At 34.2% G+C, this 20267-nt stretch overlaps 1 protein-coding gene across 5 annotated transcripts in view; it reads left to right on the forward strand.

Moving 5' to 3' along the window:
* Positions 1-20267, forward strand: part of TUSC3 (tumor suppressor candidate 3) — a 309201-nt gene that overhangs the window by 170136 nt on the left and 118798 nt on the right. For all 5 annotated transcript variants that reach the window (XM_077942417.1, XM_077942416.1, XM_015144789.3 and 2 more), the window contains 1 exon segment: positions 9923-9986. In XM_077942417.1, coding sequence (XP_077798543.1) covers positions 9923-9986 — 64 coding nt within the window.

Genomic DNA, 20267 nt, shown 5'->3' on the forward strand with positions numbered 1-20267 from the left:
ACATACAGAGCAAATGGATGACATTAGAGTTCCAAAGCTGCTGGCATTAGGTGAACTTTAGGGGAAATGTCATTCTTGAGACCATATAAGAGAAGTTTCAAGAATGTAAAGTAAAGCTATCTGAAGTACTGGACATAGTAGTTTAGGATGATATAATGGCACTGAGAGAGAGATTTTGATTATATTGCAATTGAGGCAGTGACCACAAATAAATACAAATCCAGATAATGATCAAAGGGCAATATAACAGACATGTGAAAAGGTTCCTTATTAAAGAGTAATTCCCTGGCCACCCAGGGTTCTTGTCATCCATGTTCATGTGCTTATAGAATTGTCAAAGCATTTTCATGTGAATACTGAGAGTATTATGGACATTCATATTCATAGGTACATCAAAAGAAAATGTAAGAGACTGCTTTAAAGAAGACAATGATTCTTATTTTTTGTTTAAACACATTTTATAGACTTTGCTTGCTAATAACATCTTTTTTTATCTCCTAATCACCCCTAAGTAAGAAAAAATGTTTTGTACTTAGAAAATGAATTACACAGTGGTTACATAGCTTTCCTGGGGAAATCATTCAATTTATTGGCAAATCTAGATTAGGGCACAGAGAACCTGTTCCTAATTCATTTCTTAGACAATCACAGTACAAAATATTTGGTGATATGAAACGAGTAACTTCATCCTTAATGCAGAATTATGAAAATTTTAAGTTATTTAAGTTTTTTTCGGTTTTGTATTTTGGATTTACATTTATAATAATGATATGAGAATATTAATGTTCCTTGATATAGTTGCTTTTTCCCCCCAGGATAAAAAGTAAAATACACACACACACATACACAGAGATTATATTATACTTTTCATGTATACCCAATGTGACAGCTACAAAAGCAATTCCAGCATAGATATACATATTTTCTGTATCTTACATTAAAAGCTATTCAGTTGAATTTTAAAATGCTGAAGGATGTAATACTTTTTCATTTTGAACTTTTAATTTCATTTACTTGCACAAGAAAATTCTATGCAATTATATATTTCCATTTTTCTTTGTTAGTGAACAAAATGAAATCTATAAGTCTAGAAATGTATTATCAACAAAACACAAATTACTAAAATTACTTAAGCAGTTCATGGGACAGACGTTTAAAGTTTGTATTTAGAAGAAACTTCATCTTATTGTGTTGTTGTATTTTTGTTCTCTCAACATTTATTTGGAAAATACAGTAGAATGAGAAGCTCTCTAATTGGTCCTATTAACAGTTTTGATCAAACAGTATAAAGTGTTTCCTGAAACACAGTTGATTCCCATTAGCTGTCTCACTAGTGTCTGGGGCTTAGGGTTGTTTTGTGTTATCTTAGGATCCTAGGAGTTTTCCATACTTGCAGTCTGTGTTTTTGTTGACTGACTTTCTACGGAGGGCCAGTTATCGTGAATTATTTCAGTATATTCTGCTTAGGGTTTCCTTACTATTGATGGGTTTTGTTTTGTCTCTCTTTTTTTTTTCTTTTAACTTTAACACCTAGACTACCAGTCTTATTGACAGTGTAATAAAGGTAAAGCTCACCAAGAGAGCTATTTCTCCATTTTACTATCAGGACAGATAACTTTTTATGAAGAAGGGACTGAATAAGACCAAGCATGGGGCCACAGTTAACCAAAAATCCGTGGACTTAATCCAGTCTCTGGTTAGAAGCTACTAACCCACCATTTGGTTCTTCCATCTCCAAAAGGCTCAGTTTCTCTCTTCCTGTAATATTTACCATGCCTCTTATAGTATTCTAGAGATGCTCTGAAAATACTAGATAGGATGACTGCAATCTGAATTTTCAGAAATATGTTAGTTGTTATGTGGTGTTGCTTACCTGCCTGATTAACTTCATGTATGTAGAATCTTCTATTGCTTAGGCGCAATTTGCCACAAGCTCTCTATATGGCTTCTGTCTGTAGAGCTCTCAACTCCCACTGTTCCAGTGGAAATTTTTTTATTAAAAAACAAATCATCTTACACTATTAAGATATTTTATCTGGATGTGTAGCAGTTCATTTATTATTTTAAAAAACTTTTAAAATACTAGTGAGAAGTTTCTTCTTCTTCTTCTTACTAGTGAGAAGTCTTCCCTGAATATATAGCCTTTCTGAAAGCTTTTACAGTATTATACATTGCACCTTCCCATACAGCCTCCCACAAAATGTAGTTATTTAGTGTTATTTAGTCATGGCTTATAGCTCTTAAGTAGTACATATTTCTCGTCCTACCACAGACCTGATACATTGGAATTTCCATATATAGAGCCTGAAAATCTGTTTCTTAAACAAATATCTCTGGTCAATTTCATGCACACATTATTTTGAAATTCTTTTGAGAACCACTAACTTAGGTTAAGTATCAACCCTTTTGATCCTCAAATAGGAAAATAAAATTCCAAGATGACTTTTTGGAGTATGGTTGGGCCAGGTAAGGATTTCGTATTCCATAACAGAGTTGCAGTAAATTCAGCTGAGACATTGCTAAACAATGTCCTGCAGCTTCAGATGAAAAGAGAATGGTGGCTTATTGCTGACACCTCGCAGAAAAAAAATTCTTTGAGTGGCAAGTAATCAAGATTTGTCACTGTTTTCATGAAGAACTGTTTTATTTCTCTGTTGTAATCATTTTTTAGTGGAAGCCAAATATTTAATGAAGTGCTTAGGAATTTCCAGCAGAAGTTATGTGCAGCGTCTGGGAAATCAAACAAGTGGCATTCTTTGTCACCTGGATGGAGATGATACCCATTTATATCTCTTCTTTCCGGCAAATCCAGAAGGACGTGGCCTGAGTATTTTATCATCTATATCACATCTGCCATTTGGTGTAGAGCCTAGTAAGAACTAATGCTGCCTCAAAGAAGATCCCAAGGATAGGACTACAAACATGTAACTAGTAAGAAACAGGAATCTTTTATTAGAATGTTAGAGTGGGATTTAAGCTTACTTTGTGCAGTTACAGTGATGAACCAAGATACTTCCTGTCTTAAGAGTTCAAAAGTATCCTTTCCTGGACATTAGTATCCTAAAAACGAAACTGAAAAGAAAATAATTCATAGTATTTTAGCACACAAAGGAGACTTGGGACTAGTATCATGACTACATTCCCACTAGTTGATAGGTTTTGAAATGCTATCTTATTCACTTAGAATTACTGAGAGGTATGAACTGAATTTTGTTCCTCTAAAATTCAGATGTCGAAGTCTTAACTCCCCAGATGTGACTGTTTGGACATGGGCGTTTAGGAGGCAATTAAGTTTAAATACGGTCATGAGAGAAGGTCCCTAATCTGATTGGATTGTTGGCCTTAGAAGTAGAGGAAAGTATCGAGACGCCTACCTGTCTCTATCCCTCACAAAGAAGAGGTCATGTGAGCACACAGTGAGGAGCTGGCTGTCTTCTGCCCAGGGGGAGTCCTCACCAGACACCAATCCCATTGGCACCTTCATCTTGGACTCTGAATCTCTTGAACTGTGAGAAAATTATTTCTGTTGTTTAAGCCATCCAGTCTATGGTATTTTGTTAGGGCAACCAAGCAGACTAAGACACTCAGCAAAAATAAACTGATTCTGTCATGCACAGAAAAGCAGATCTCTCATTTTATGTAGACATTGATCAGGAAAACTAGGACTTTTCTACTGGAAAATCTTAAGTAGTTAAGATGAATTTCAGAGAGAGGTTCATTTAAAAACAGTAAGGCAACCCTCTGACTTCTGAGAAGTGTTGTCAAGGATAATACAAGGTTTTTTCCCTCTTGTTTTTGGGTTGACAGTAAATTATATTTTCTTCCTTTTTTTTGCTATTGCAATAATTTCTGTATTCATAAAGATTACTGAATCAGATGCTAAACAATTGAGAGATTATCACTTAAAAGATTTTCTCAGATTTTGCGTGTCCATCGCCCTTGTTCTGGCAGGTAGTGAATAAAGGACTGAAACAGACTGAAAGGATTTACACTAGTACTTTTTCATGATGTTTTCAAGGAGGATGAAAGAAAATAGATGGAAAAAAATTTGCATATCATTTCATACTGATTTGCGTAAAACTGCATGACAAGATTGGACTGAAAGAATTCATATAGTTAGTCAGAGATAATCAGCCTTGTTTCCTCTAGCTGCGGACAAGCTCTTGGTTTATTTTGCAATCATGTATTATTTTAAAATGCAAGAAGAAAGGACCAAAAAGTGTTTTTGTGGATTTGACCCAAACTGAGACAAATCACCATTTGGGTATCATCCAACACTGTCAAATCTTAGTTTCATTTGTCATTTACTTAATGTTATAAATGGGCCTTTTTAAAATAAGTTATAATTTAAAAAATGATCAAAATTCGGAAATTTCATGGGATTGATTTAAGCATTTTAATTTTTTTTTTTTTAGTAGGGATTATATGCCAAAGCAAAGCAATACCAGCACTGCTTTATCAGTGAATAAGAGAAATAATTAATTTTAACACTGTGTATTATTGTCTTCAAAATAGCTATTTTCTGGCAAATATGTATTACTGAACAACTTTTTGCACTCTGCTTATATTAGAATTTGGTTTTGATCCAAAGCCCATTTAACTAAAGCAGTCATTGTTAGGGTTAAACAGGCTGGTTGTTAATATGTTTTGCTCTCAAGGCTAATAATATCAGGTTGGTATATAAGGGATTTGCATAAATTTACAAAAACAAATTACTGGCAAGAGAATTAACTCAGATATAGTTTGCTATTACTGAATTAACAATGGGCATAAACCAGTAAGACTAATTTTATCTATGAATCATATGTCCTAAGACATTAAAATTTGGAATCTCATTTGAATCTTAGATGATTGGTGATGATGATGGTGGTGGTGGTGGTGGTGGTGGTGATAGATTATATTTATTGACTTCTTACTGTGTTTCAGGCATTAGGCTATTTTACATGTATTATCAATTCACTTGTCACTATTATTTCGATCAAAGAGCTTAACAATTTGAAGTTTAGAGTAATTTGCTCAAGGTCTTTCTTGTGAAACTTGACTTCAGGGAATTTGACTAAAATCTATTTTATAAACTACTGCACTGCACTGTTTCCTTCGTGCTGTCAGTTTCCAATTTGCAGATTAGGAAACTGAGGCCCAAACTACTGAACTCATTAAGTAACCACTACTTCTTTAAATTGAATGGCCATTATTAGCACTGGAAACTGACTTCTAAGTTCAGTTTGCTTTTTGTTGCCATAGCTACCTTCTCAAGTAACAACCTATTGGTCCACCGTAGCCATTCTTATTTTCAGAACATGTGTTTAAAAAGATTCCTTAAGGAGTATTTACTACCAGCAGAATTTAAAAATGTTGAAAAAGCAGAACATGCTGACTGGTGTCATGTTCCCAAGAATTTAGTAATAACTTAAGTGGAATCAGGTTTATTTCACATACTGATATAGAGTATATTTAGCTTCATTTCCATTTTATGTTTACTCATTCTTGATATTGCCATATAAGAGGTATAGAAACTATATTAAACAAAATATACAATTTTTTATTTTCAACTATGTTAGTTGAAATTAAGAACATATCATTCATATATATTTTCTCATATTATGCTATACTGTTTTTCTTCTACATAAAATTGGGCTTTAAGTAAGTCATGAGTCATGGCAATGAATTTTCTTACAACCTTATTTTTATGAACCATTTTTTTTATTGAGCCACTTTTTATTTTATGTTGGTTCATATGCTCTATGAAATATTGAATGACGCCAGGTGCGGTGACTCACGCCTATAATCCCAACACTTTGGGAGGCCAAAGTGGGCGGATCACTTGAGGTCAGGAGTTTGAGGCCAGCCTGGCCAACAGGGTGAAACCCTATCTCTACTAAAAATAAAAAAATTAGCCAGGCATGGTGGTGTATACCTGTAATCCCAGCTACTCAGGAGGCCGAAGCAGGAGAATCGCTTGAACCCAGGAGGCGGAGGTTGCAGTGAGCCGAGATCACGCCACTGCAATCCAGCCTGGGCAAAAAGTGTGAAACTGTCTCAAAAACAAAAGAAAAAGAAGAGAAATATTCAATGGCCTACACAAATAAAAAACATTGATATTAATGGTTTGTTGAAACATTTGTTCCTGTGGAAGAATTGATACGTATTCATTATCAAAGCCTGCACACATTTTTTTCTTGACTATTCACCTGATCTGAAAATGCATTGCCCTTATTAATACAAGTTAAATATATATTTTGGAATAAATTATCCTGAGTTACTGCTATTTCCCTCACTCATGAGAATTAGTAAAAAATCAGAGAGGAAAATAAATAAATGAACACCATGCTTTAGCTTTCAGGGAATTCATTATTCAATATTCCCTCTTTCAAAGGATTTTGAAAGTATATACATCTGTTAGAGACAAATTTTTAAGACCAGGTTAAAATCGCAGACCTAAGGTTAATTTTAAGTGAATTAAATCATTGCTTTAAGGGCCCCATAAATGAAAGCTAGCTATCTAAGTTCAATGTTTAAGACTTTTGCAATACTTACTCATTCTTATTCTTGTGCTTACTCTTATAGCTTTTGGTGTATGCCAGTAATCTCTTTGTTGCACATTAGTAGATAAAATGTAATCTTGTAATTTGTGTGTGTAAGCTGCTTGAGAACATAGGTATTTTTTCCTATAACTGCTGGATTTCTGTTGCCTGAGGTGGTGCCTGATACATACTAATTGATGAATTAAAAATTTGCAAACAAATTCAAGCTAAGTAAATCCTGAAGGCTCTTAGGGTATCTACTTTTGATATGATTTTGAAGACAAAAATAAAAAGATGTACAAAAATCAATGTTTTTATAGTATGTTAGTATACATTCCTGAATGTATTTTATAGAATGTTAGTATACATTCCTGAATATTATCTTTTAAAACTATCAGTTCAACACACTAAATTCACTTACGAAAAGGAAATGAATTTCTGAATGCTGTTTGTTGAGAAGATAAAAACAGCTTTTCGGCCTTTTGGCTAAGATCAAGTGAACAAGATACAAAGTTTGTTGAAGTGGAGACTATGAAATGATTTCTATTTGATCAATTACACTATTGTATATCATACTATCTTATATGATTTTTAGGAAAGTATCTTGAGGAATATCCTCTTAATCCTATTTTAAAGATAATTGAGGCTAAGTAGTTTGTTCACAATAACAGTTAGTAGGTGGCAAATTCCGGACTGTCTCCAAAGCCGTTCCTCTCTCCTGCCTTATGTATACAAGAAATAAGCTACAACGGTTATAGATCAGTTTCATGAACCAAGTCTCTAAGGACAAAGTGTGATTTATTTTAACCTAGCTGCATTTTTAAATTGAAAAGAAATACATAGGTTTCTGGTTATTGTGACTGGAAGCACAAAATGCATTGCATGATATGATGCTTTTCTCACACATTTGAGAAAGCATTGAAGTGTTTTGAGCAAAGTAATGATAGGATAGTTTCAGCAGTATTCATCTGAATGACAAATCAACTCCAGGGTAGAGGCAGAGAGAATAAAGGAGGCTGTTGCAATCGTCTAGGCAAGAGATGATGACTGGTTGGATCAGACAGATCTTGGGGTCTTATTTTTTAGCCTCCTTTGCTAGTTCTTCCTGGGAGGGGTGAAAAGTGGTTGAATTTGGAATGAATTTTGAAAGTAGAGCCAACAGTATTTTTTGAATGACTGGATATGTGGAGAGGGAGGGAGGGAGGAGGAAGGAGGGAATAAAGTCAAGGAAAAGAGTGAAAGAAAAGTAAGGACAGAGACACAAAGGTGATTCCAGGATTTTTACCTAAACAACTGGAAAAATTAAGTTATTCTCCTGAGTTAGGGGAGAATGGGAGAGAAGCAAGATGCTGGGACAGAAAGAGAGGCAGATCAGGAGTTGCGTTTTAGCTGTTTTCAGACTTCCAGTATATCAGACTAGACACCAATGTGAGAATCATCAATATAGACATAATTAAAGCCATGAAGTTGGATGAGAACACCTGGGAAGGCTGAGTAGAGAGAAGAGGCCTAAGCCTTTTGAGCTCTGAGATACTCCAGAGTCTAGAATGTAGGAAGGGAAGAGCCTCCTCCTTCCGGAGGAGGAAGAGCCAGTGAGGCAGAATCATCTGCAAGACTGGGGTTCTGGAAGTCAAATGAAGAAAATATTAAAGAGAACAAGTGGTTAGATGCAGCAGAGTTTTCAGGTAGCTTAAGTCCAGTAAGACTTAGATATGACCATAGGATTTAGTAATGGGGGAGTCCATTGATGACCTTGACAAAAGATTGATCAAAGAAGATTCTGTTACTGAAAATAAACAGAAAGGATTATAAACCACTCACCTAGAAGACGTCTGAAGTTATTCCTTAAGTTTGCGATCCTCATAGAGGCAAACTACTTTGCAGTTGTTATGTAAATTTGGTCATATTATCCTGTACTGTTAAACTCAGATATGTTCGTCAGTTATTTAAATACTGATTTTAATTACTTTAACTGTCAACATTTAATTAAAGTTTTTACAAAGTTTTACTTGAGGTTCCTCCTGTGTTTTGGTAAGTTACTATATGGTGGGAAGGGCATACATACCTATACAAACAGTCCTGGGTTTCAGTCCAAACTTCACCGATTAGTAGTTGTGCAGTCTTGAACAAGTTAGGTAAATTTTTCTAAGTCTCAGTTTCCTCATTTGGAAGTTGACAGGTAATAACTACTTTATATGACTGTCAATTAACAGTGGACTGGATTAAAAAAAAGTGGTACATATACACCATGGAATACTACACAGCCATGCAAATGAAATTATGTCCTTTGTAGCAACATGAATGCACTTGGAAGGCATTATCTTAAGCAAATTAATGCAGTAACAGAAAACCAACTACCACATTTTCTCACTTGCAAGTAGTAGCTAAACATTGAGTACACATGGACAGAGAGCGGAACAGTAGACCCTGGGGTTTACTTAAGGTTGGAGGGTGGGAGGAAAGTGAGGATTGAAACACTACCTATCAGGTACTTTGCTCACTACTTGGGAGACAAAATCATTTGTACATCAAATCCTGGCGACATGCCATTTACCCATGTAACAAATCTGCACATGTAGCCCCGAAAAAGTTTGAAGAAGAAGAAAAAACAAGATACTGTGAGCATACTATCTGAAGCATATGATACAATTATACATCATAAATGATGTAAAAGTTGAGTCATTGATTTGTACTGTAAGCTGCTATATTTTTTCTCCAGTATTTTTTAATATAAATAGAAAACTTAGACAAGGACGTTTATTTAAAACAACTGCATAGCAACTGATATAAGAGAGATTAACAACAGAAATAATCATGGGAATCAATTTAGAAACCAGATAATCTAGATGGAGATTTGTGTTGGATTTTCTATAATCAACTGTATGCTACTCAATAGGGTAAAACAATTTTAATAATTTTGTTTTGAAAAAATGTAAATGCTATAATGAATTATGTGCATTTATAAAGCTGACTCCTTATTTTAAAAACTTTGATAATGTGGGAAGTAGTGATTAGACATTTGGTCACTTCTAACTTATTTTAAAGGATGAAAAATCATAAAAATGTTTTGTTCTACTTTGTACTTTTGCAGTAATTCTACAGGAATTATATTTAATGTGTGTATGTTTGTGATAAATCCCTTAACACGTTATATTGTTTGCTTTTGATACTAAGATGCCACCTACAGTTTACAGTAGTATCATCAACCAACATTGTCATCTAATTGCATTTAACTAATAATTATTTAAAATAAGTGGAACCTAGTAGGAAGTAATAAAAATTTAATTAGTAAAAATCTAATTGGATTTTTCCATTGTTTATTTTCATGACTTAAAACTACAAAATAATTATGAGGCTTTCTCAAACTGTAATTTCTGTTTCTTTGTCTTCTTTTATAGAGCTACATTCATGGGAGCAGCCAGGCTCAGTTTGTGGCAGAATCACACATTATTCTGGTACTGAGTATCCTTTTAAAATATTGATGAATTGAAAAGGGCAAACCAGAGCTACATGTTATTAAATTGACATTTTTCCTGGCAGTAAATATCAAGATTTTAAAAATACATTAAATTTTAAGCTGTTCTGTATGAGTAATTTTATTTTTTTGTTAATTATTTCCTACTACAGAGTAATTTGTTACTATTCAGTATCATTAACAGATCATAATTTATTTTTTACTGACTGTTGAATTTCAAAGTATTACTCTTACTCTGCATTGATGATCTCTGGCTAGATTTTTTTGTGAAATTTATATGGCTTTTCCCTATGGCATCTTAATGGTGAGAAAAAAGTGCCTTATGGTATAAATAGCAGCTTAAAAAAGGGATTATCATCATACTGCTTCCCTTAAATATATGGTATGTCAGAAGAAGGAGATTTTGAGTGGTTCAACATGCCTTTTTGGAACATACCAGACTGAGTCAGACTAAGTGTTGTGAATCAGATCATACAATGTAATTTATGATTTAGATTTAGAAGGGTAAAGAATGTAGCACGATAAGAAATAGTAGCAGGATAAGAAAAAGGTAAGGTTAAGCATCTAATCTGAATATTCTTAGAATGAAATAAAATTAGTTTGGACACTGTTTTGGGGGAACATTGATGTTTGTGTGAGTCTTATAAAAATGTTTGAAATTTAAATTCATAGTGTTGCTTGAACATATTGAGCCATTATGAGAATTTAACGTGTGCCTCTAGTGTCCTTTATAAAATTTGATTACTAATATCCTGGTTACTAAGATTCATATTCAAATGAAGTAGTCTAGACCAAATTCTCCAGTACTATATATAACTAAAGCTGTAAACTTTTAAGTATCTTAGAATTTGTCCAGGCCAAACCTCATTTTATATGTAGGAGAACTAGAGCCCACAAAGGGCTTGTGTTAGGGAAGCCTACGTGAGCTAGAATTAGAATTCAGTTTTCTTTTTCATGGTCTATTGGTTGTGCAAGTACTTAAGTTTTATGTACAATACTTTATTATGGTGTGTGATGTATAATTTCATGAATGAATGTTAGTCATGCCTACGCTTTTTAATCTGGATGAAAAATCTTTTTAACAACACTGAAGTTTTTGGATTTTATTACTTTGTTGTGTCATAACAATGCATTTTTAAAAATCTACCAGCAAAGACTGACCACTTCAGTTTATTCAAGCAACCTGTTTTATTCGCTTACTGTGTTTTAGGCACTGCATGAAGTGGTGGTATACAGTGATTACTGTATGGTGGAGAAAGAGGGATGGAAAATGTTTAAAGCGCTTGGAATTCTCGAGAAACTGAAAGTCTTCCTTGTTTGTAAAATCAGGATTAGCAATACTAACCACACGGCATTTTTGTGTGAAGAAAATGAGCTAGCACACATTAAGCATCCAATAATCACAAAAGGCTAGTTGGTTTATTCCTCTCTCTGTTTTTCCTTCTTTCTTACTCGGAACTTTGGTGGCCACAGATAATATGCATAAACACATATATGTGGGTTGATTCCTAGTGATATTGTTTGGCTGTGTGTCCCCACCTAAATCTGACCTTGAATTGTAATAATACCCACATGTCATGGAAGGGACCCATTGGGAGGTAACTGAATTATGGGGGTGGGTTTTCCCATGCTGTTCTCATGATAGTAAGTCTCATGAGATCTGATGGTATCATAAAGGGTCGTTCCCCTGCACGTGCTCTCTCTTGCCTGCTGCCATGTACGATGGGCCTTTCACCATGATTGTGAGGCCTCCGCAGCCATGTGGAACTGTGAGTCCATTAACCCTTTGTTTCCTTATAAATTACCCAAGCTCATGTATGTCTTTATTAGCAGCATGAGAACGAATACACCTAGCTTTTGACAAAGGTGTAGATGACCGAAAAAAAAAATCATCTTCTAATAAAACTTATCAAAATTCTAAAACTTGAACTGTAAACAGTGAAATGACTTAATTTTTCTAGAGCAAAATTTTTGAACCCATTAAATCATATAACTTGTAATAAAAATGCAGTTTTTCAAGGTTTAATGAAAATGAAGGACATGAAGTTGAGAAGAAAATGATTATAAATCTCCTTTATATTGCAGGAGAACTAAAAGATACCTTTCTAAAACTCATTGAACAACACTGACCGTCTTCTTCCTATGTCTCAATTCTCAACATTTTTATTTCTTCCACCCTTGATTATGCATGTTTGGATACATACATGAAATTGGGCATATCTGCAGCCCATTTCTTGCTTACATTTGTTTACTTGCCTGTATGCTTTATGGTTTCAAAATTAAGAAACTACTATGAGGAGTACTTGTTTGGCTCTAGTTTGTCTCACAGACTGGAATCGGAAATACAAATTTTGCTATATTTTTCAACAAATACCGAATTTCTGCACACCAGCTTTAATACGGTAAGAGAGTAATGCTTTCTGCACATCAGAGGGGCCTTCGGTGAGAAAAGGAAGTATCTGTATATGTTTGTAGACATACCCACTCCTCCCTATTAAAAAATAAGGGCAAAGCTGTATTTACTCTCAACTTATTATTTAAAGATATTCAGGGAGCAAAATATGTTAACATTAAAGCAAATTGATAGAAACATAAAGCATTTGTTGCAGGTAAGTTTTTAACTCTCATTTATTGAATTATTGTAGTTTCTTTTTTTTTTTTTTCCTAACTTGTTTCAATCCATGATGTAGCATTTCAGCAGTATACTTTATCTAGATAAAGTGATGAGTTTATTGAAACACATCAGGAATACTGAGCAGAAGGATGAAAAGCTGTGTTGAGATCATAATTTTATTGTATGGCAGGAATTCTCCAAGGTTTCATTTCATGGATCATTGGCATCAAGCCGAGATTTAGGATTCAAAGAAATTTCACAAGCAGTATGAATTTTTTCATATAGATCTTAACAGTGATACATAAAAGAAAAGCCCCATTCTCTTTTTGGTAATAGTCATTATTTGTTGCTTCATTTTTCCTGTGTTTTTTTATTTTAGACATATCTGGTACTAAGAAAGAGAAAAATTCTTTTAAAATGCTGGACTCATTATCAGTAAAACTTTAAAAGAAGTCCAGGCACAGTGGTTCATGCCTGCAATCCCAGCACTTTCGCTGGCCAGTCACTGTAGCTGAGGAGTTTGACACCAGCCTGGGCAACATTAGGGGGAATGCTGTCTCTACAAAAAATTACAAAATTAGCCAGATGTGATGGCATACACCTATGGTTCTAGATACTTGGGAGGCGGAGGCAGGAGGATCACTTGAACCCGGGAGATCAAGGCTTTAGTGAGCTGTGATCACACACTACACTCCAATCTGGGTGACAGAGTGAGACCCGGTCTCAAAAAAAAAAAAAAAAAAAAAAATCAATAATTTCTGATTCTAGTTTCATTTGACAGTCTACTGCTGCTTTTTGAACAATCTATTTTTTTTTTGTCATTTGTGTATTTTTTTTTTCTTCAGGCAAAAAGTTACAAATACCAGATGATTACTTTTCATTTATCTGTAGAGAGAACATTTCTATCTTTTGGATTTCTCGTCCTAATTTAGTAAGTCAGATTATTAGATGCAGTTGCTATATAGAAAGATTTGCTGAAAAAACCTAGGAGAAAACAGATGGAGTTATTTTGTATCATAGGTTACAGATTGATATTTACTAAGAATAAAATTGTCTCCATATCAGTAGTGTTTTATTTTTTCAGTACCTTATTTAAATAAAGAACAATCTTAAGTCGTCTTTGAGAGAAAACTATATGAAAAAATAAGAAACATTATATTTTCATATGGAATATATGTAAATCATCTAAAAGTAACTTACATAGGACTTGATGTTTTTGCAAGTAAATTCATTTTTATTTCACTTATTTTTCCTTTTTTAATATTTTCACCACCTAATGCAAATGTGAATGAGATATTTGCTGTTTACAGAAAGGTAGGATGACAGAAAAATACTTAAAATACAGTGAGACAAATATGCAAAGGAAGTAGCAAGAGAGTAGCTAACTCCTTATCTAGAGAATTGGCACTGACTTTTCAGCTGGATGTGGAAGTAAAAAAAGGAGTTTCAGAGACAGAGAAATGAGTGAGGAAGCTATTTTGGTAGAAGATACAGCAGGTACACAATCATAAAATGAGAGTGAATACTCTTTATTTCAGGAAGATAAATACATCAAAGCTGGAATACACATTTTGAAGAGATTGGTGAAAATTTGATTAGGCTGAACAATGAAAACCTTGCTGAGAAATTTGAATCTTAGCTACAGGTGGTAGATGCAGTGCAATTAATATGCCAATTTTACATATTTGGCATTGGGTAACCTATGAATTCTTTCTGAAGTATTACGAGGTTGAGCCCCACATGTCTTCTTGATAAATTTGGCTGTGGAAAGGGAAATAGTGGCGTCATGCCTGTTTAGGGAACAGAAAGCCAATGGAGGTTTGCTCCAGTAACAATATTAAGGATAGGGTAGAGAAGGCAGAGCAAAGGAAGCAGGAATCGCTGGCAGTCGTTCTGGCTGCTGGCAATGGTTTATCCTCAAGGATGAACCTAAGTAAAGGAATGGATGAGTGACTCAGCTGCTGTTTGAGAGGAAGAAGAATCAAAATTGATAATAAATGTCACAAGTAAGATTCAAGAACAGAAATCAGAGATGATTCTGAAGTTCAGCTATGTGTTGTAGGATAGAAATATGGAGGAAGACAAGGTTTGGAGGGGAATGTTTAGCCCAGAAAAGTTCCTAAGATTGATTAGGCCTCATTATTGGTTGAATTTGTTTAAATTGCTTAAGATGATAAAGCCAATCAGTTGAAGAGTCAAGAGCTTAAAACTGTAAACGCATTGTTTTTCTACTTAGTAATACTTTGCCAATAAATCAAAACCTCTGTGAATAGACCAATAATATTCTAACCAAACTGTATATTGTGTGTATTTGTTGTATACATCTGAAAAGATCATTTTAATAAAGATACAGTGGATATGTTGATTTTATTTTTTATTTTTATTTTTATTTTTTGAGATGAAGTCTCGCTGTCTCCCAGGTTGGAGTGCGGTGGCAGCGATCTGGGCTCACTGTAAGCTCCACCTCCCGGGTTCACTCCATTCTCCTGCCTCAGCCCCCCAAGTTGCTGGGACTACAGGCGCCCGCCACCACGCCCGGCTAATTTTTTGTTGTTGTTGTTGGGTTTTTAGTAGAGACGGGGTTTCACCATGTTAGCCAGGATGGTCTCGATCTCCTGACCTCGTGATGCGCTAGGATTACAGGCGTGAGCCACCGCGCCCGCCCATATTCCTTGAGTTACTCTATCATATTTTTGTATAGAATAAAACATCGTCTGGCAGTGTAAAAACAAATATGTGTGGGGCATATGTAAATATAAATACACACATACACGGAGGCATATGTGCCAGGTGCTGAGGTACAAAAGTCACAAAACCCCACAAGATGTCTGATGGTGTGGCATTTACAGTCTAAAGGTAGAGGAAGACACACAACAAATGAAAGTGCCAGTAATTCTTAAGTTACAATTATGTTCTTAAAAGTTTTCAAATGTCCACAATTCAGTAAGACTCAGGCTTGAGGCACATGGATCTTAAGTGGAATATCATGAAGTGCAAATATGCAGTTTTTGAAACCATAGTTGGAAGATTTAGTATGTATATGAAATTATGTTTAAAACTTTTTTTTTTTTTTTTTTTTTAGACGGAGTCTCTGTCGCCCAGGCTGGAGTGCAGTGGCGTGATCTTGGCTTACTGCAAGCTCCACCTCCCGGGTTCACGCCATTCTCCTGCCTCAGCCTCCTGGATAGCTGGGACTATAAGCGCCCGCCACCATGCCCAGCTAATTTATTTTTTAAATAGAGACAGGGTTTCACCATGTTAGCCAGGATGGTCTCGATCTCCTGATCTTGTGATCCACCTGCCTTGGCCTCCCAAAGTGCTGGGATTACAAGCGTGAGCCACCGTGCCCGGCCTAAAACTCTTTATATAATTTCCCAGAGTAGAGAGTTTCTGTTGTGGTGATCCAGTGATAAAATTAAGGTCGGATATGGTTTTGATTATAGAATGTTCTTAAAATTCAAAACCTCAGGTATGATTTTAATGAGATAACCTGAAATCTGCTTTTCTTACTACACCTATAAATATGGCACAATAAAGCAGACATGTAATTACAAGTAGTAGTTTTCCAAAATAAAAAGGCACCTTCATTTCATATTTAGAGAAACGTTTGCAGAAATGTATGATTTTATTGTCCTAACTAATCTGCCTTTTTTTTTCTATCCGTAGGCAGTCCTGGAGGGGCAGAACTAATGTCATTTAAAAATTTATTTAAAATTTCAATCAGATCAAATTAGTTTCCATAGACAGTAATGTTCCCACTGAATTCACCAAGATATGCTCTCTCTGTATGAGTGGATACAGAACACCTGAGTTCTAGGATCAGCTTTAGTGTCAACTACCTAATCTCTGACCTGCCACTGCCCTATAATTCTCCACATGTTTTTTAAGTTAGAGGATCTCAAGAAAATGACATGAAATAAATATTAGTTGGAAGTAAAATTATTTATATAAAAGTAAAGGTTATACCAGCAATTTAAAATGTTTATTCTTATAAAGATCACACTGCATTTTCTATGAGCAAAACATTTTTTTCCATTTATTATGAAATAATATGATTTCATTTGGCATGTTTCTAGTCTATCATATAGTGAAAACATTGCTTTTAATATGTTATATCCAAGGAGAAACATACTATAGAAAAAAATTAATGATAGATGCAAGTTGAAAATTTTAGATTTAGATTCCTTTAAGTCTTCTATAATGTGCTAACAGTTTTTTCAACGTCTATTTACATTTATCTTTAAATTGAAAACATCTTGAGTCCATTCCTAGGAGCAACAGAAAACTTATCATATGCATTTGAGAAGGGATTATAATGTTTTGTAAATGTATTTGTTACTATCTCCGTAGAATGCTTAGTGCCTCTGGGTATTGTATGTAATTTCCACAAATAGCAGCTTTTTTATGTGGGATCATGTCAATATTTTGACTAAGCGTAGGAAAATGATCAACAGGATCAGCAAAGAAACTGTAGTGTGCACAGTAGTTTAAATATATATTGCTATGATATTAATAAAAATGTGCAAAGTAATACAAAAACTAGGCCAAAGTATGTGTGTATAGGATAAAGGGTAGAGGTCCGTCTGTTATTTTCTTTTAATGTTGGGATATTTCACTGAGGCACAGCTAGATGGCTACACCCATCAATTTAATGACCAAAAAGAATAACATTCTTTTTCGTCAGAAGTAGAATCTTGTCAGATTTGGAGGGTCTTTCATTAATCATTCGGCCTTCCACTCAATGCCACGTAAGAACACTGAGAGATGATCATCTAGCTTCTTCCTCTGTATAAAAAGGAAGATTTTTACATTACAAATGTAATTTTCCCCAAATGGTAAGTATTATGCAGTCTCTTTTTCAGCCGAAAATGTTTGAGTTAATACAATGAAATTTAAGCCAAATGATTCTCAACTCTTAAAGGCCTTGAGTTAAAACATACATCTTTAAGTAATAGGGAGGGTTAGCAAGCTTAAAGCCATTTTAGTATAATTCATATGTCTTAATTTCAGCCATCAGGTTTTTAAACGGCTCACTGCTCTTTTCTTGTTAAAGCTTAGAAAACTCACTTTTGCAAGAAACATTATGAGGAAGAGATCATAGTTATTTACTGACCCTGCTGATTTCTAACAAAACATTTTACCTTGAGGTTGTATATAACCTATGTCTGGTAATCCCTTTGCTTTAAAATTCCCACTTTAAGGTTGTGTGCACAAATGTTTACTAAATTCTTGCATTTTTAAAAATTGTGAAGTAAGAAGAAAGCTAAATTCCAGTGAGACATAATGGTATACAGTGTTTTTGATACCACCTTAAAACCTTTACAGCAGGGGTTGGCAAACTAGGACCAGTTCAGGCCCAATCCATCCTGCCTGCTATTTTTGTAAATAAAGTTTTATTGGGACACAGAAACAGCCATTCATTTATATATTGCCTGTGACTACTTTTGCACTACAACAACAGAGTTGAGTAATAGCAACAAACTCCATATGACTTGCATAGCTGGAAAATATTTACTTTGTGACCCTTTACTGAAAAAGTTTGCCAGTTTCTGCTCTGTAGGCTGTGGTCAATAAAGAAAACAAAAATCCACAATTTTATTAACTCACCCATGAACAGTTACTGTTTTTATCTTTCATTCCCTGCAATCATTTCTTTGTATTTGTTTCAAAGGAGTCAAGGTTTTATACATAGTTTTCTATGTATTATACATACATATACATCTTTTCATTTGGTATGGTGACAAAATTACTATTAATATATCTTGCTTTGTTATTAAGAATTTTTGTGAATTTTTTATATGGCTAGTTAACCTATTACAAAAATGTCCCATATGTTATAGACATTTACATTTTAATTTTTTACTATGTAAATTGTTCTAAAATAGATTTTTGTATGTATATTAAGTTTTTTAGTATTTTGTATTTTGTCTTATTTGGGAATATCTTTATAGGAGTGGAGTTCATGGGCATACTTCTGGCACATATAATTAATGATAAATGATGATTTGCTGAGGTTTTTGACATGCTGAAATCTTAAAATTTTGATGTTAGACTTGGTGTTTCTGGTCCCTTTCTGCCCTGTTGATAGGGAGTTTGCGTATTTTTTTAAGTTGTATAATTTGAAAAATACTATATTGTTACTGCATTTGCTCCTAACAAAAATAGTAAATTATAAAAATGTGATTTAAAGCAGTGTGAAACATAAGTGATATAAAGGTAAAATCATAGACATGTTTGAAATGGCAATTTTGTAAGTTATTGCAAACTTATTTGTAAAATCTAGAATATATTTATGGAGTAGTAAAATGTATTTGAATGCTCTGTGCTTTATGAAAAAGATTTTTATGCTCAGCATAAAGATGTTTCATGCTGAAACTGGGCTAGCAATTCTGTTCTTTGCCTAATGCTTGTTATCATTTTCATTTAATCCTGACATCTTACTTCATTACTTTTGTGCTTTTTTGCTTTGCATCTTTCACTCTTTAGTTTTGTGACTTTGAGCAAGTTGTTTAAACTTCTCTGGGCTTCAGTTTCCTTATTTGTAAACAGATGATAATATCTACATCAAAGAATTGTTGGTACTGGGTAGGACAGTGGATGAAACAAAGTTCTTGCCCTTTTGGAGCTAAAATTGTAGTGCTAGAACAAAGACAGTGAACTGTAAAATGTATACAATCTGAAATTTCTTTAAAAAACAGTGTTAAAGAAAAAAAATCAGAATAAAGGTGAGAAGAGGCTTCTCTAACAAGACTGCATTTGAACAGAGACCCGGTGGAAGTGAGGGAGTAAATTACATGGCCATCCCAGGGAAAAGTACCTCAGGCAGTGGGAATAACAGGTTCAAAGATCTCCTTATTACCTGACTTGCTTTGAAGGTATGAGGAAAAAAGGCTAGAATCCTAGGAGGAAGATTTAATTTCTAAAGCAGGAAACAAGCACCAAAACTCATAAAGGAAAAGATGAATAAATTTGGCCACATTAAAATTAAAGCTTCCTACATGACAAATTAATTTAAAATACAAACTATAAAGGAGAATCGGAATGCAATACTTCAGTCAATTCCTATCTAGAAAAAAAAAATATTGTCCTCCAAGTTAATAAGAAAAAGCAACTATGCTTTTGGAAAAATGGGCAAAAAAAAAAAAAAGCAGTGTACCAAAGACTAAACCAAAAAAAGAGGAATGAACATATCAAAAAATGCTCAGAACCAAGTCAGAAGCTATTGATACAACTCTTTCCTTACCAGTTTGATAAAACCAATAATTGGGTAGTATTGTGTTAGTGAAATGTAAGAAAACCTGAACATTGCTCTTTTTAGAGAACAGTATGATTATACCTAACAAATTTGAAAATACACTTACTGAACCTCTGAAAAATTCCACTTCTGGTTGTGGACCATAGAGAATATATCGCGCATATACACTAGGAGACCTGTGAAAATATATTCTTTGCAGGAATATTTGTAGTAGCAAGCATTTGGAAACAAATGCCATCAGTAAGATAAAGCAATAAAATATGCTATACTCTTACGAAAATATACATAATTTTCTGTTACCACATTGATTTAATGTAAGCGATTGAAATGAGAAACATGTTACTGATAGTTTTCAACATTGTAATAATACGGAGAGACAGTAGTAAAAATGTTAGGAAG

This window comes from Macaca mulatta, chromosome 8 (assembly GCF_049350105.2).
Source record: "Macaca mulatta isolate MMU2019108-1 chromosome 8, T2T-MMU8v2.0, whole genome shotgun sequence".
Taxonomy (NCBI): Eukaryota; Metazoa; Chordata; class Mammalia; order Primates; family Cercopithecidae; genus Macaca; species Macaca mulatta.